This window comes from Ramularia collo-cygni, assembly GCF_900074925.1.
Source record: "Ramularia collo-cygni strain URUG2 genome assembly, contig: RCC_scaffold21, whole genome shotgun sequence".
Lineage (NCBI taxonomy): Eukaryota > Fungi > Ascomycota > Dothideomycetes > Mycosphaerellales > Mycosphaerellaceae > Ramularia > Ramularia collo-cygni.
Window position 1 is genome coordinate 348,739 of NW_019716275.1, and position 15,527 is coordinate 364,265.

At 50.6% G+C, this 15,527-nt stretch overlaps 5 protein-coding genes; 4 read left to right on the top strand and 1 right to left on the bottom strand.

Moving 5' to 3' along the window:
- Nucleotides 1-718: 718 nt before the first annotated feature.
- RCC_10229 (probable MFS phospholipid transporter (Git1)) lies at nucleotides 719-3,030 on the top strand (the record flags this gene model as incomplete). XM_023775460.1 has 11 exons in its annotated part: nucleotides 719-848; nucleotides 903-919; nucleotides 1,093-1,112; nucleotides 1,189-1,479; nucleotides 1,531-1,857; nucleotides 1,940-1,987; nucleotides 2,040-2,257; nucleotides 2,312-2,370; nucleotides 2,467-2,540; nucleotides 2,647-2,707; nucleotides 2,767-3,030. 11 exons carry the CDS (start codon nucleotides 719-721, stop codon nucleotides 3,028-3,030), a joined length of 1,509 nt encoding a protein of 502 aa, XP_023631228.1.
- Nucleotides 3,031-3,789: 759 nt separating this feature from the next.
- On the top strand, nucleotides 3,790-4,171 carry RCC_10230 (probable NADH-ubiquinone oxidoreductase 12 kDa subunit, mitochondrial precursor; the record flags this gene model as incomplete). XM_023775461.1 has 2 exons in its annotated part: nucleotides 3,790-4,015; nucleotides 4,089-4,171. 2 exons carry the CDS (start codon nucleotides 3,790-3,792, stop codon nucleotides 4,169-4,171), a joined length of 309 nt encoding a protein of 102 aa, XP_023631229.1.
- An 870-nt stretch (nucleotides 4,172-5,041) lies between these two features.
- Nucleotides 5,042-6,034, top strand: RCC_10231 (related to COP9 signalosome subunit 4; the record flags this gene model as incomplete). The annotated part of the gene is made up of 1 exon (XM_023775462.1): nucleotides 5,042-6,034. The coding sequence occupies one exon, from the start codon at nucleotides 5,042-5,044 to the stop codon at nucleotides 6,032-6,034; it is 993 nt and encodes a 330-aa protein (XP_023631230.1).
- A 912-nt stretch (nucleotides 6,035-6,946) lies between these two features.
- On the top strand, nucleotides 6,947-8,479 carry RCC_10232 (related to voltage-gated shaker-like K+ channel, subunit beta/KCNAB; the record flags this gene model as incomplete). XM_023775463.1 has 7 exons in its annotated part: nucleotides 6,947-7,112; nucleotides 7,240-7,285; nucleotides 7,372-7,439; nucleotides 7,509-7,815; nucleotides 7,878-7,955; nucleotides 8,013-8,059; nucleotides 8,118-8,479. 7 exons carry the CDS (start codon nucleotides 6,947-6,949, stop codon nucleotides 8,477-8,479), a joined length of 1,074 nt encoding a protein of 357 aa, XP_023631231.1.
- A 1,178-nt stretch (nucleotides 8,480-9,657) lies between these two features.
- Nucleotides 9,658-14,486, bottom strand: RCC_10233 (uncharacterized protein; the record flags this gene model as incomplete). XM_023775464.1 has 2 exons in its annotated part: nucleotides 9,658-14,239; nucleotides 14,293-14,486. 2 exons carry the CDS (start codon nucleotides 14,484-14,486, stop codon nucleotides 9,658-9,660), a joined length of 4,776 nt encoding a protein of 1,591 aa, XP_023631232.1.
- Between the last annotated feature and the right edge of the window lie 1,041 nt (nucleotides 14,487-15,527).

The window sequence follows — 15,527 nt, forward strand, 5'->3', positions numbered from 1 at the left end:
CGTCCGCTGTGGCAACCGATCGGCAAATCAATGCTCACAAGAGTGCCCGTTGCTGCCTTTGGACGACACGCCTCGTCCAGAGCTTGCGAGGTGACTGATCAGACTTTACCGATCTCTCACAAAACGCCGTGCCGAAAGAGATAGATGGTTGTTSGGATGGTCTCCAGAAATGCAGGATTGAAAGCCGACTCCTGACGTCGGTGTTGGCCTGCAAGACAAGCAAAATGCAGAGGCTTGTTTGTCGTCTTGGCTGCAGGGTTCTCTGTAGAAAGCGGAGAAATTACTCCACGCTGCCTCAAGGCTGCGTGCTCTTACTTTATCGTGACTGCAGATCTCATGTTCCAGATGGTTGGCTCATGATGGATCTTTGCAATGACGCACTGAATCATAATCAGATGAATCGGATTGAGAGTCTGGATGCAGCCTTGTTCGTCTTGAAGATGCAAGAGATTGCGGCTGCCACCAGAGGCACAATCTAAGAGCCGGCGGGTCCTTGCCGGACAGGGTAACCTTTTACGAGTCGTGTGGCAAGTTGATCGTTTGGCGCGTGGGACGACCACGCTAAACCGAGAGAGACCCTTGATGAGATGGATTCGAAGGATTGCAAGGTACCTAGCGTCAACGGAAGATTCCACTTGCATYACAGCGAGGCCTCCCCCATCTTGATCTTTCTCATCGACAAGCGTCATAATCCCATTTTGAGTCGCGTCGGAGGACCATGTCAACCAAGAGGAATACGTTCCACGCCAGTGAGGAGCATGCCGATGCAGTCGCTCTCGAGAGTCACTCAAGTCTCGAGAATGCACCGACACTCACACGCTGGCAACAGTTGAGGCCAAGTCTAGCTGGTGAGCTGTTCTGAACGTTTGTGGCAAGACACAATTGCTGATATTGTCATCTAGCTGGCGCCGGGCTTTTTGTAAGTGATACCAGCCTTATCGAGACAGATTCGATGGCGTGTTGTGACATGCCGGACTTAGTGGCCGCTCGACGAGGAGAGTGAAATGATCAGAGCGGCTATCGAATGTTCAGATTTGAGCAAACGCCCCGTTTCAGCCTACTTCCCAGCTAACATATCTATGCTTGAACCAGTCGGATGGATATTTACAAAGGTTAGGGCACAGATGGAGGCATTCTCCTAGGTCTTTGATGCTCAAGGCTCATGCTGACCTCGATAACCGCTTGTAGTGTAATCGGTCCAGTGAACACCTGTCTTAAGACCATCTACGGAGACGAATACAGCAAAAGTAGCGCCCAGCAAAATGTCACTTCCCTCGCGTTCGCTGGAACAGTTGTCGGTCAATTATTCTTCGGATACACATCCGACCATTTCAGCAGAAAGTGGTCACTGGTTGTCTCCACTGTGATTCTCTTCGTCTTTGCTGCGCTCGGAGCTGGATCTTATGGCGCAGGAGGTTCCATCGGAGGCCTATTCGCAGCTCTAACAGCGTACAGATTCCTCCTTGGAATAGGTATAGGGTATGTTCATCATATTGATGCTGTTTGAATGCCAACTAATATCTCACGCAGCGGTGAATATCCTGCCGGAAGCGTGACCTGTGCAGAGTCCAGTGGCGAGCTGAAAGAAGGCTCCCGCAATCGCTGGTTCTGCCTTTTCACCAATGTTCAGATTGACTTCGGGTTCGTTTTGGGTACTTTAGTTCCTATGATAATCACCAGGATCGCCCCAAACAATCTCACTCTTGTCTGGCGCCTGTCTCTGGCTTTGGGAGTAGTCCCTCCCTTGTCGCTGCTCTATCTTCGGATCAAGCTGAAGGAGCCCGAATCCTTCTCGAAGCAGTCTTTCAAAAAGACAAAGATGCCATATTGGCTCGCCCTCWAGTTCTATGGTCCGAGGTAAGATATTGAGGGTACACCGCTTTTGAGTGCACTGGTTCCATGGCTTCAAGGATGTCGCTCAGGCTGATCCAAAACACAGATTAATCCTAGTCTCAGGAATATGGTTCATCTACGACTTCTTGACTTAGTGAGTTCATCCAGCAGTAAAGTGTGGTCAATGAAAGGCTGACCATTTGAAGCCCATTCTCAATCTATTCTTCGGCCTGGATTGATGTGATTCAGCCAGATCGTGTCCTTTGGCAGACCTTGGGCTGGTCGGTCCTCGTGAACTCTTTCTACTTGCCCGGTGCCATATTCGGCTCCTTCACCTCAGACTGGATGGGCCCGCGCAAGGCCCTGGGTACTTTTGTGATTGCACAGGGTGTCCTGGGATTCATTATGAGTGGATGCTACGAGTGTATGGATTTTCCGCCGCGTTTTTGGTTGAAAGCCGCTAACAATAACCTTTCAGATCTCAGACGTCCCGACAATATTGCTGCCTTCGTCGTGGTATATGGAGTCTTCCTCATGGTAAGATAATGAAGGGCAGAAGGCATAGAGGGTCTCCTGTCTCTGTCCACATCGACAACGTCTTAGATATCGCTGACACTCCTACCCTTTTGATAGCTCGGTGAGATGGGCCCTGGTGACAACATCGGTCTCGTCGCCTCGAAGACGTGCGCCACCGGTATCAGAGCGCAGTGAGTGAAATGTTGGAGAGCAATGAAAATGGCGTGAAGTTACCGCCACTATTTTTCTAGCTCCTCATCTGCGCTTCGACCTCGCTGACCCGTTTCATCTCTTCAGATACTATGCGATTGCAGCTGCTATGGGGAAGATAGGTGCCTTCATCGGGAACTACATCTTCGTAGGTTCACTCAAACGTCTGTCTGGAATGTTCACACGCTTACTGAGTGCGACCTACAGCCATATATTCAGGGGGCCGGTGGCAACGACGTGATCAAGCAAGGCCAATATCCTTTCTACGTCGCTTCGAGCCTCTGCTTTCTGAGCGCATTCCTTGTGTGGTTGTTGCCTGAGATCACTCAAAACACCATCGCAGAAGAAGACATCAAATTTAGAGAGTACCTTGAACTTCACGGCTTCGACACAAGTGCTATGGGAGAAGGAAAGTGGCAAGAAGAACCGCAGAGCGAGAGGTATGAAGAGGCAAAGGCACAAAGCTCCTGATATCTAGATGGTGCATGTCGAACAAGGAAAAGAATAGTTGGCTTGGATTGTACTTTGTGACAAAGAACAGCCCAAAACGTACATCCTCAAGATCTCGGATATAGCAATGTACACACTGCATATTCTTATAACCCATTCTCAGCATGTGCTGCCACAGTCGAATGATATATGCGACGTGCGGGCATAGTACATTCAGCCCACGTCCACTCATAGAATGTCGCCACGCCTGCATTGGTCCGCAAGTGCAATGGTCCACGACATGTACCATTACCGCGCATCCCTACAAGACGCTCAGAGTTGACAGACTGTGTCCACCATGCCATGCTCGACGAGAGGCTTTGCTGAGTGATATAAACAATAGCCAAGTTATCCAGTTTGATGAAGCGAAGTGGAAAGTTTCATACGCCTCGACTGGTGGGACCGATTACTGGACCAAAAAGGCGGAAGAAAGGGAACTGCAAGAGCGAAAGCTAAGCGAATCGCCATCGCGAAGGAAGAGTATGAAGAGGTTCAGTTGGAGGCGAAGTAAAAGGAAGACAACGCCAGGAGATTCAACGCCAACCATCACCGAAGAGTAAGCGGGACCAGCCGTACTAGCGCCAAATTGAAGGTGACGGTCCATACATCTACATCTACATCTACATCTACGACTCCACGACTCGCGAAAGAACACTTTCTCCCATCCAGACTCGCAGCTCATGTGAAGGAGAGAATAACATTGCTCAGCCGAAGTCACCCACATCCGCTCCTACCGCCGCAATGCCTACCCCCGAATCGGAATCCTTCAAGGCCTCGAAGCCCACGGTYCCTCCAACCTTTGATGGCGTAGACTACGATGATAACAAGGCCCTAAAGGCTGCACAGGACTCCATCATCCGAGAGCAATGGGTGCAGAGCATGATGGCRCGGCTGATCCGCGAGGAAATGGGCAAATGCTACTACCGTGAGGGCGTGAATCATTTGGAGAAGTGCGGACACTTGAGAGGTAAGGCAGCACTCACTACTCGCTGGAAGTGCATGAGATGTGGGGAGAATTTTAGGCTGATTGGTTTTTGCAGAGCGATACCTCCAGCAATTGAAGCACAGCAAAATCAAGGGCTATTTGTTTGAGCAACAGAACTACATTCCGAAGACTGAGTAAGCGGAGGTGGAGTGGGATGCGGATGCATATATGGGATGAATGAGGGCGAGACGCGGGAGTGATGGGTGTTGGGCAAGGTGCGGCTATGTTGTAAGAATAACGACCGCAGAGGCGAATGTCAAATGTGCATACATGGTTCGACGGAGCTTTTATGGCGAGTTGCCTACTTGGCGACTGAAAAGGGCGTCGGAGATTTGTTGCTACTGTCGCGCGACTTGACGGTCAGTTTCTGGGCCAGGACGATGGCCTTACAAGGACGTGCTTTAATGCAATAGCCTTGCAGCACTGCCAATGCGAGAAACGAGTAACAAGTCGCTGCTCCCATACAATGCATAGCGGACTATTCAGCATGCTCTATCAAATAATAGAGCTTGGTGATATACGTACATGCAAATAATGCCAATCCTCATAGTGAATCCCAGTCCGCCTGGTCCGAGCTTGCGCTAGCAACAGCTACCGTACCTCGTCGATCTTGTAAACTACAAACACCAACCTCACTTTGTGCCCGCGATACATCCCGTCATCTCAAGGTATTGACAGCTTTTCAATTTGATACCATCGTCATCCAAATACTGACCCATTAAAGATGGCTTCTTTCGCATCCGAGCTCGCTTCGCTTGAGGCTGGCGGTGGCGCCAATGACCGCGCAGCTCAATACAACAGCATCCTTCAGCGAATCATGGCGACGAAGGACGATCTTGAGAGTAACATAGTACAATATGTGCAAAGCATAACATCCGACAATATCGGGGTGATCTACTCGCGGCCGCTCCTATCTGCATTCATCGAACAATTTCGCGCTCTCAGCAACAACGATATCAAGACCGAAGCAGGRTGAGCCAGACTCTCATTGCAAAGTCAGCGAATGAGATGCTAACGTCATACAACAGAACACAAATCATCCAGATCCTCGCTCCAAAGGTGGTGTCGTACGAACAGCAGGACACGGAACTCAAGCTCATTCTTGCGGATACTTACGAAGCGGACAACGACTTCATCAACTCGGCCAAGACACTCCAAACCATTGCACTCGAATCTTCCCAGCGAACTGTCAGCGATGACGAAAAGGCCAAAGTGTGGATGCGAATCTGCCGATGCTACCTGGAGGAGGACGATCCCACCAACGCTCTCACCTACCTGAACAAGATCAAGCAAATCATTTTCAGCGTGACCGATCAGCCCACCCGTTTACAATTCCAACTTTGTCAGGCTCGGATCAGCGATTCGCAGCGCAACTTCCTCGACGCCTCTGCAGCATATCTCACTCTATCCAACGAAGCTGTCATTGATGAGGAAGAGCGCTTGCAGGCACTTTCAGCCGCCATTACTTGCGCCGTACTAGCGCCTGCTGGCCCGCTTCGTGGTCGTCAACTCGCCAAGCTGTACAAGGATGAGCGTACATCCGACACGCCAGAGTACAGTATACTGGAGAAGATCTTCCTCGATCGTATCCTTGCACCATCCGAAGTTGCTGCATTTGCAGCCAACCTCAAAGACCACCAACTCGCCAAGACGTCTGATGGCAGCACTGTTCTCGACAAGGCAGTTCTGGAGCACAATCTCCTGGCGGTTTCAAGAATCTACGCAAACATCTCCTTCCAGAACCTTGGTGGACTGCTTGGTGTGGATGCTGACAAGGCAGAAGTGTATGCTTCTACMATGATCGAGAGCAATCGTCTGTCCGGATCGATCGATCAAATCGCAGGCGTGATTCACTTCAACACCAAGGAGAGTGGTCTTGCCAAGATGGATCTTCGTGCATGGGATACGAATGTGCAGAACCTTGCCGAGGAAGTAGAGAAAGTCACGACGCTGATTCAGAGGGAAGAACCGGCGTGGTATGAGCAGCATGTCGCTGCTTGATGGTGGACATCAACGTAGGCGACGAGACGATCAATCCGTCAAGTGCTCTCAAGCGATAACGAAGTCACGAATTGGTGGGAAGTAACACTGGGGCAACGGATGAATATGGATGGAGTAGAATGCGCACGCGAAAGTGCTACATGGAACATGGGTGTAGAGGATTTCTCACGCCTGTGAGATCGGATCAAGGCATGAGAATAACGATCGAGTATGGTTATACGGTACTCATGGCGGAGAGCTACGAGAATTCTAACCGTGCACATATATCGCTGCGAGCAGTACCATTACTGAGCTATCGATATCGAAGCAAGAAATGAGCCAACCAGAAATGTCCTCTGAAACTGCTTTGCGACATTCACAACATTTTCCAAGTTTACGTCTTTTATATTAAATCACTCTTTCACGTTGCATCCACGAGAAATTGGAAACAAAAACTCCCCCGACTTGTATGAATGAGTGTGTAACATGTACATGTAGATTACATCATCGCGTAAGAAGAATTCCTCGTGCATCATCGTCATATATGATACCTAGTTAGCTGGATGGAGATGGAGATAACGCAAAACTACAAACTCCGAAGCTTACTCCGGAGTACTTTACCTAACTACGTCGTAGTTAAACGTAGTTTAAGTACTTACTCTTTTGCCCACGCACACACACACACACAGCAAACATTTACTACTACTTCTTCTTCTTACACATCTCCATCCTACACAGGATAAGATCGTAAGCAAACAATCCAATTCAATCCTAACTTCCTTTCCCCCACTAAGATAGATAGAGGGACAACTAACAACAGCAACCTCCAGAGACTCAACACACTGTTCACCTACCATACCTACTACAACCCCATCCCATCCCATCCCATCCCCTCCCTCCCTCCCTCCCAAAACCAAGTCAGCAAACCAAAAAATGGCCTCCCTCCTCAACAAAGCAAAAGACGCCCTCCACCTCCCCACCAACAAAAACAAGGAAATCAGCATCGCAGGCCAAAAGATTCATCATACGGGTTATGGATTGATGGGATTRACTTGGAGGGCCAATCCTCCGACACAGGAGCAGGCTTTTGAGGCGATGAGTATGTTTTCTTTTTCTTTTCCCCCTCCCCCTCATTCATCCTTCGTCCCTCGTTCTTCGTCTTCTTCGGCTTCGGCTTCTTCGCCTTTTCAAAATACTGGACATGTACTAATACATAGAGTTTCTAGAAACTGCCTTGGACAACGGAGCGAATTTCTGGAATGGTGGCGAATTGTAAGTTTTCCACTCAAACGACACTCCCTTCAACTTTCAAAAAACAAATAGTCGGTCGGTCACTGACTGCTTCATTTATTGAACAGATATGGAAATGAACAGCGCAACAGTCTCCATCTCCTAAACGAATACTTCACAAAATATCCCCAAGATGGTAAGTGAACAACAATAAATTTCCCACTACATACAACATCTTTTCTAACACTACATCCCTCCCTCCCAGCATCCAAAGTCGTAATCTCAATCAAAGGCGGCCTAATAAAAGGCGGCATGAAACCCGACGGTAGCCCCGACAATATCCGTCGTTCAATTGAAGAATGTCTTCGAGTTCTAGACGGGAAGAAGTCATTGGATATTTTCGAAGCCGCGAGAGTGGATCCCAATACACCTATTGAGATTACCATGCGTACTGCTAATGAGTATATCAAATCCGGGAAATTGGGTGGGATTAGTCTTTCGGAGTGTAGTGCGGACACGATCCGTCGAGCTGCGAAGGAAGTCGAGATTTCGGCTGTTGAGGTTGAGTTTTCGTATGTTTGGCCATGTCATCCTTACTTCGCAAAAAGCTATCGCTGACGAGTTTGTCAATCAGATTGTGGGAGAGGACTATTCTTGAGAATGGTGTTGCTCAAGCCTGCGCTGAGCTTGACATCCCCATCGTTGCGTACAGGCGAGTTATCCACCAAATCTTCTCCCTGCCAGTTTTTACTGACTCGTTTCTTTTCAGCCCACTCGGACGCGGTTTCTTGACGGGTCAGATCAAGAGCATCTCTGGTAAGACAGGCAGGCTATCCTACCCTTTCAAATATCTTTGACTGACCCTCCATCATAGACATCCCCGAAGACGACATGCGTCGACACTACCCCCAATTCCAGCCCGAGAATTTCGAGCACAACATCAAAATGGTACACGAGCTCGAAGCCATTGCCAACAGGAAGGGTTGCACGCCTGGTCAGATTGGACTTGCTTGGGTGAGAAGTCAAAGCGGTCGCAACGGTCTCCCAATTTTCATTCCCATCCCTGGAGCGACGACAGCCGAGCGAGTTCGTGAGAATCTGGTGGAAGTGGAGCTGAGCGAGAATGACCTCAAGGAGATTGACAGTCTTCTCGCCAGTCACAAGATTGTCGGAGACCGATACCCAGAGCATGTTGCTGCTCTGAGCTTTGGTAACAGCCCGCCATTGAAGGAGTAGTGGGAGGTATTCCAGYCTGTAAGAAGGGAATGTCAGCCATGGACGTCGAGATAGTACCGACAATAGTGTGCAATCGAAGTTATTTCGCAATCAGTTCAAAAGTGTATGTGATAAGAATAATCGTCATAAGCTTTCCGAGAAAAGCCAAATAGGATTTGCAGAATTCTGAATAAATCATCATGTGGGTAGGTAAGGAGAAGGGGATGTCAAGAACACTCACCCATGCATGCATACCATCTCCACCCGACTCTCAAGTAAAGCCAGCGATATTGGTAATATTCCTCGCCTCATAAACCTCACATTGTCGTTGTCCCTTCCTCACCAAAAATTCAATGGTCCCGAAATCTTTCTTGCTGAGATGTAAATTCTTCTCGAATTCTTGCCTTGCAAAGACTTCGAAATTGGGACGCGTGGTCGAGGGTTTCGTGCGTGCGGAGCGGAGACATCGGCGGTAGAGAGATAGGACGTCTCTTTGGAGACCTGAGAGACGCGGCATTTGGCGGGGATGAAGGGGATGGGGGAAGTGGGAGTGGCCATGAAAGGTGGAGGTTGGAGGAGATGGTGATGATGAGATGATGGATGGGACGGGAGGGAAGAAGCTTTGGCGCTAGAACAGAAGGCTTCGAATTCGCCAAGGAATACCTGGGAGGTGATCACATCAACATGATCCTGAGAATGGAGCCATCCAGTTCGCAGGCAATGGGATTTATGATAGATGATAGATCTTATACTTCTCTAAACATTTTCATACGATAAGATAGCAGAATTATTAATACTCCAGGCGACATCGAATAAAGTACAAACCTAGATTAGAGACGCTTTTATACACATCACGTTCATGTTCATTATACCTGTAGAGAAGATCCAGTAAATCAAAGACTTGCTCAAGAAGCGCTTTTCTCTCTAAAACGAGAGTACGTGCTATTGGTTGGTTGATATTATCAAAAAAAGAAAGACGATGGGTATATCCTTCTCCAAAAGAACCACCACCCCAGATAACTCCCTCCCCAGTCTATATATCAACAGACAGACAGAGTTGAACCTCTCAATGAGACCCCCATTTCCCCCCAAACCGCTCTCAAAAAACGCCATCGCTAAATCCCCGCTCAAATATATCCACACACACACACTCTCTCTCTCCCACCGACATCACCCCTCGACATTTCACATCCCTCAACTCAATCATAATAAGTCGCCCAGAAATCCTGCGCCATGACATTGGCTTCTTGCGCCCGCCTCTTCTTCCAATTCTCCACCCCCTCCACCACTACACCATCCTTTTCCCCTTTCTCACCTCCCTCATTACCAGCAGCACAAGAAGGAGGAGCATCATCATTCAGCATGCCCTTGATTTGATGATACATGGGAATCATACTCTGCGGCACCCCACCCGCATCATCGAAATTCTCCACGGTCAGGAGGAAGTTCAACGCATCCGACTGCGAGACGTCACTGCTTAAACTGCTCGAACTGGAAGCGGGGGTGAGTTCCGGGGAGGAATCCGCATCCAAGGCCCCCGGACGTAGTTCCCACCGATCCGTCGTCGGGTCGACGAGGTCGCAGTATTTGTACTGCCAATTCATCGTGTCGATGACCTCCTTGGTGCTGGCATCCATATCATCATCGAAAGGCCAGCCGTTGTTGTTGTATTGCATCATGGTTCCATCCCAGTAGTTGTCCATGCCGGTGTCCATCATGGCCGCACTGGGGAGTTGTGGGTCTGGCATGGCGATCTTTTCAGCCAGCGACTCCCACAATGTCTGCTCGCTCGCGGCCACCTTTTCACTCTCGATGATGCCACTCTTGCCAGTAGCTTGCTGTTCTTGCCGTTCTTGCCGTTCTTGCCGTTCTTGATGTTCTTGCTTTGTTGGTGGCTGCTTTGTATCAGTCGCACCAGTAGTGGCATCAACACCCAGCGCATTGCTTGCGTTGTCCAATAGGAATGCCAGTGGATCTGCAATCTGCTGGTGCTGAGTTTGAAGGTGCTGCTGCAGCTGATCTTCCGTTTCAAATCCATGCATGGAAGCATCACAAGTGGCATCATTACAGCGGAACTTTTGCAAGTCTCTCTCAAATTTCTGCTGTTGAGGCTTGCGAGTCAAGTCGGAAGTCTGAGCTTTGCCTTGTCCAACAGGTGGGCTCGCAGGGGTCGAGGCCTGGCTATCTGGCTGTCCAGTCTTGCGCTTCTTATTCGGCGGGAACTTCAACTTATCCGGTGTGAGCTCATTACGCCCAGTGTCATACTTTGGAATGCCATGCGGACTGGGTGCTGCCCAGTCAAAGGGCTTGTTGTCGGTCGGGGCTGGCGGCGCTTTGAGATTGGCCGATGCCTTGCGGACGTGGCCTGGCTGAGATGTACCGGATGTGGCAGCTGGAATTTGTTGCTGCGGCTGTTGCTGTTGTTGCTGTTGTTGCTGTGGCTGTTTCATTGCGGCAAGCTGCCTTTGTCTCTCCCTCAATTCCGTCATGTACGAGGCCAAACTCTGCTCGAGACGCAACAACTGCTCAGGAGTGACGGCAAGAAAGTCCTTGATGTTACCTTCACCATCCTTGGCGTTTYGTTGAACGATGAGCTGCGCTCGAATCACCTCCTTCAGACGCTCGTCGGTGAAGCGAAAGGACATTGCCGTCGACAGAGTCGCCGTGATTCGCTGAGACGGGTACCACAGCTTCTTGAGAATCTTCCTCGCCCTTTCCAGTCCAGCCTCATCGCATTGAATCACTTGTCCTTTTGGATTGGCCTGTACTACTTCAGTAAACATCTGTTGCAGGCGTTTTTGGTGCTCAATCGTGAGCTTGGGTGGATTTCCAGCTTGCGGAGCGCCCTGACCGGTGGGATTGTTTGCTCCTGATGTACCAGCCGAAGCAGGCAGTTGTCCCTGGGCATTGCGCAGAGCGTGCATCTGTACTTGCTGTTGCTGTGCTCTCTGAAATCTCTGAACATATGCGTCACGCTCGACGGGAGACATCTTGGCCAGTTGTTCCGCAGTTGGGCGTGGCACTTGGGACTGCGACTGTGACTGTGACTGCGACTGCGACTGTGACTGTGATTGCGAGGCGCTGGCTTGCATCGCGGGTGCCTGTAGAGTAGACTGCTTCGCCGCTTGGCTTGAAATCTCAATCACATCATCACTGGCCGCGTGTTTTTGCTGTTGAGTACGCTGGGCAGGATTCTGTCCGCCAGTCTGCGTGGGCGGCCTCGACATTGGGGTAGATTGTGCCGGAGTCTGCTTCTGCTGCACTTGTTGAGCCTGGGATTGTGCTTGGGCGTGGATTTGCGCCTGTCTCTGCTGCTGCGCGTGCTGTCGGCCTCGGTAGATCATATTACGAACCGTCTGATCATCCCAACCTGCGGCTTGCGGCTGTTTGGAACGGTACATTTGAATATCTTGCGGAGTGACGGGTGCCATGGATGGAGGCTGTGTATTCGCGCCGGATGGAAGGGCTTGGTTTGGAGCCTGCATCATCGGCGCTGGAGGGACCATTTGTGCTGGAGGAGCCGGCCGGTCAGGAATCATTCCTGCTTGCTGGGAAGCTTCATTCGACATTTGACCCGCCTGCATCTGCGCCTGCATCTGCCGCGCTTGCATGTTGTTCCGTTGATGCTGCAAATGTTGCATTGCTTCTTGAAACAAGCCCGGACGCTGGAACCACTGCTGCTGTAGTGCCGCCAATTTTTCCTGCGATCCAGGCGGCACATTCGCCACGTTCTGCTGAAGATGCATCTTCAAGTCTCCCCATCGTTGTACTTGTGGAGGCACGGCAATGCTAAGCTGCATGAGCACGGCTTTGGGGAATGGCATCAAGTCCATTGCTTGCTGTCTGATTTTGAGTTCTTGCTGTTGCGCGATACGAGTCTGCGCTTGCTGAGCGGGATCCATCTGCATTCCTTGCTGGTTCTGACCCGGCTGCGCGTTGAAGCCAGGTTGCTGTCCTTGTTGAGGGCCTCCCATGTTGGGCATATTGGGCATGTTGGGCATATTCGACATGTTGGGCATGTTTGGCATGTTGGGCATGTTGGGCATGTTGTACATGTTCGGCTGGCCTTGTTGTCTACCGCTCAGTTGGTGTTTGTATTTCATCAAAAACTCTTGCGCTTGTTCGGTGGGCATGTTCATCAACCTCTCACGCATTGGTGGCGGTACCTTGCTGAGCAAAAAGGCGAGCTGAGGATTCATCTGCTGTGGAGGCATTTGATTCATCTGCTGTTGTTGCTGGTTATTCTGCAGCATGTTTTGGTGATGTTGAGCAAGTTGACTGGCGCCGCTCATTGGAGTTCCAGACACTGGCTGCTGTCGACCTGGTTGAGGTGTACCTGGTGTAGCCTGTCCCGGCGGTGCCATTGGACGGTTCAACATGGACATGGCCGGACTGTTGGCCTGACCTGGAGCGCCGCCAAGCACATTCGGAGTGTGCAAGCCGCCCGGTTGGCCATGAAGCTGACCATTTTGCTGTCGTGGCATACCCTGACGATTTGCCATCAAGTGCTTCTGCATGGCCTCACGTTGCTGCGCATCTTTTTGTTGCGAGAGGAAAAACTGCATCTGGGTGGGATTCATTTGTCCTCCTGGGTTTTGATTTCCCAACATCTGTGGGTTGACACCCTGACCCATGTTCATCTGATTCAAGCCGTTTTGAGTGTTGCTGTTATTACTCGCCGGCACCACCTGCTCTCCGGATTCTTGCAATTTGAGCGCATTGGCTTGCTGACCCAGAATGCTGGAAAAGTCGATATTCTGGGAGTCTGCTTGTGAAGGAGGTCGCTGCGCATTACCCATCGGCACACCCATGGTGTTGTTGACGGGATTGCTTGGGGGCAAGCCTGTAGCGGCACCTGGGGCTTGCTTCCGTGCCTGCTCCATGGCCTTTCGGACGAGGAATGAAATGAGTGGATCTCCTCTACCACTCTGAGCAAGTGCAATCCTTTGCTGCTCGGTCATGTTGGACAACATCTTTTGACGGATTCCATTCCGTTGCTCCTCGGGCATTTGTTGGTACATGGACTTTGCCGCCTCCAAAATATGTGGAGGTGTAGCTTGTGAAGCCTGCCCATTCCGCATGTTTGGAGCCTGTGACTGGCCAGCCGGATTCAAGTTTTGTGCTCGCATCTGTTGAGCTTGATGTTGCTGCAATTGTTGTTGTTGCTGTTGAACCTGCTGCGCTTGTTGTTGTTGCTGGCTCATTTGGAGGGCGGCTGGGTTCATGGTGGTGGGTTGCTGCTGTTGCGCCTGTTGCTGCATGGGAAGAGAGGAAGGCTGCATCGGTCGTTGTAGTTGGGGAAACATGGGGTTCGAGTTCTGCCCGGTCGCGCCGTTCATCTGTCCGGTCTGGCCAGAGAATCCCATGTTGGTCATGTTGGCCATGTTGGTCATGTTCATGTTGGACATGTTGGACATGTTGGTCATGCCGTTCATGCCGTTCATGTTATTCATGTTGCCCATATTACCCATGCCACCATTTTGCATCCCATTCCCACCCATGTTCATCATACCAGGATTCTGCATTCCTCCACCATTGTTCTGGTTGTTCTGGTTGTTTTGATTGTTCTGATTGTTCTGGTTCTGCATCATGGGAGCACCATTCATCATCGCCATCTGACCATTCTGCCTCCGCTTCTCGGTGATTTCCTCAAACTTCATGGCCATTCTCTCCACATATTGCTCCTTGCTCTGTGCCTCGCCAAAGGAGCGCGATTCAAAGGATGTTGCAATCTGCAGGCACTTGTGCAAGTCTGGATTGATGAGACGCAGTTGTGTGATGCTGAACGGGTGGATGGTTAGAATGGGGCTTTGTGTAAATGTGCAAACACTCACAGTTGAACAATCTTAGTGGCACGCTCGCGCGAATCAAAGGTGCCCTGCCAGGTGTTGACATATTGACCCAGCTGAGCGCGCATGTCCTCGACCAATTTTCCGTAGAGATTTTGTAAGATACCATTCGTCTGAGCACGCTGCATGCCCTGCGGTTGAGCCGACATGCCATGAGGCATCATGTTGGCTTGATCCATGTTGTGAGTGGAAATGTGAGGTGGGATGGTGGATCGTCGTTAGTCACGCCGACGAGGCGGTTGGCGATGAGGCGCGAGTGCGGGCATCCGAAGGGCGGAGGATGTTCGGGCACGCGCGGATGGTGAGGTGAGGTGAGGTGCGGAGCTGAGGCAGAGGCGGTGATGGCCGGTAGAGGGAGCAGCAGCAGCAGTAGCAGCAAGCAAGCAAAAAGGCAACCGTCACACGGGCTTCAGGTGGTGGTACAGGGCGATGAGAAGGGAACTGTGGGTTTGATGGAGATGGGAATGGAAATGGACCAGTGCGGAAAAGTCCGGGATTCGAGGTGAGGGAATGTCGTCCAAGTGATGCGGCAAGAGAGTGGATCGAGGTGTGTTGGAAGTGCTGGTGGACGTTGTAGGTAAGATAGTGGTAAGGTAGAGGTAGCTGGATGTCGATCGTCAGGTAAAGGCGCAGGCAAGGCAAGTCCCCCGTCCGTTCCTTCCGGCGCTTCTCGAACTCGAACTCGTCGATCCGATCACACTCGACTCCTGGAAATGTCTTGCAGATGCGGCGGGGATTGGAATCGACAAAGAAACTCGACGGTTGAGATGATGTAAAGGTGCAGCACGGTGTAATGGATCCAACAGTAATGATGAAGAGAAGAGATGGTCCTCAATCTCATGCCATCCATGCCACGCTGCCTCCAAAGCGCCAGATGCGAGTCCAAGCGTGCCTTTCCGTCTCCCGTCCAGGGAAAGCCAACCGGGCTAAGCTAGGTAGACTAGCGTCACGCTTCCAACCCAACCCACCCAACCCGTTCCCTCCACCAGATCATCTCCACACCACATCTTTTGCATGCATGCTATTGTTTCGTATTGTTTGGTGGGTGGGAAATCAACTCTGCAGATTGTGATAACATGACAGTCTTTGGATTGTTCACAGCATTGTGGCAGTATTCTCAAGACACAATACATGGCATGGATGACATTACATCGCCTCAACCTCTCGCCTGCTGATCAGATCTACGGCCGGCGCTAGATGAACCTTGATGGCGGTATGAA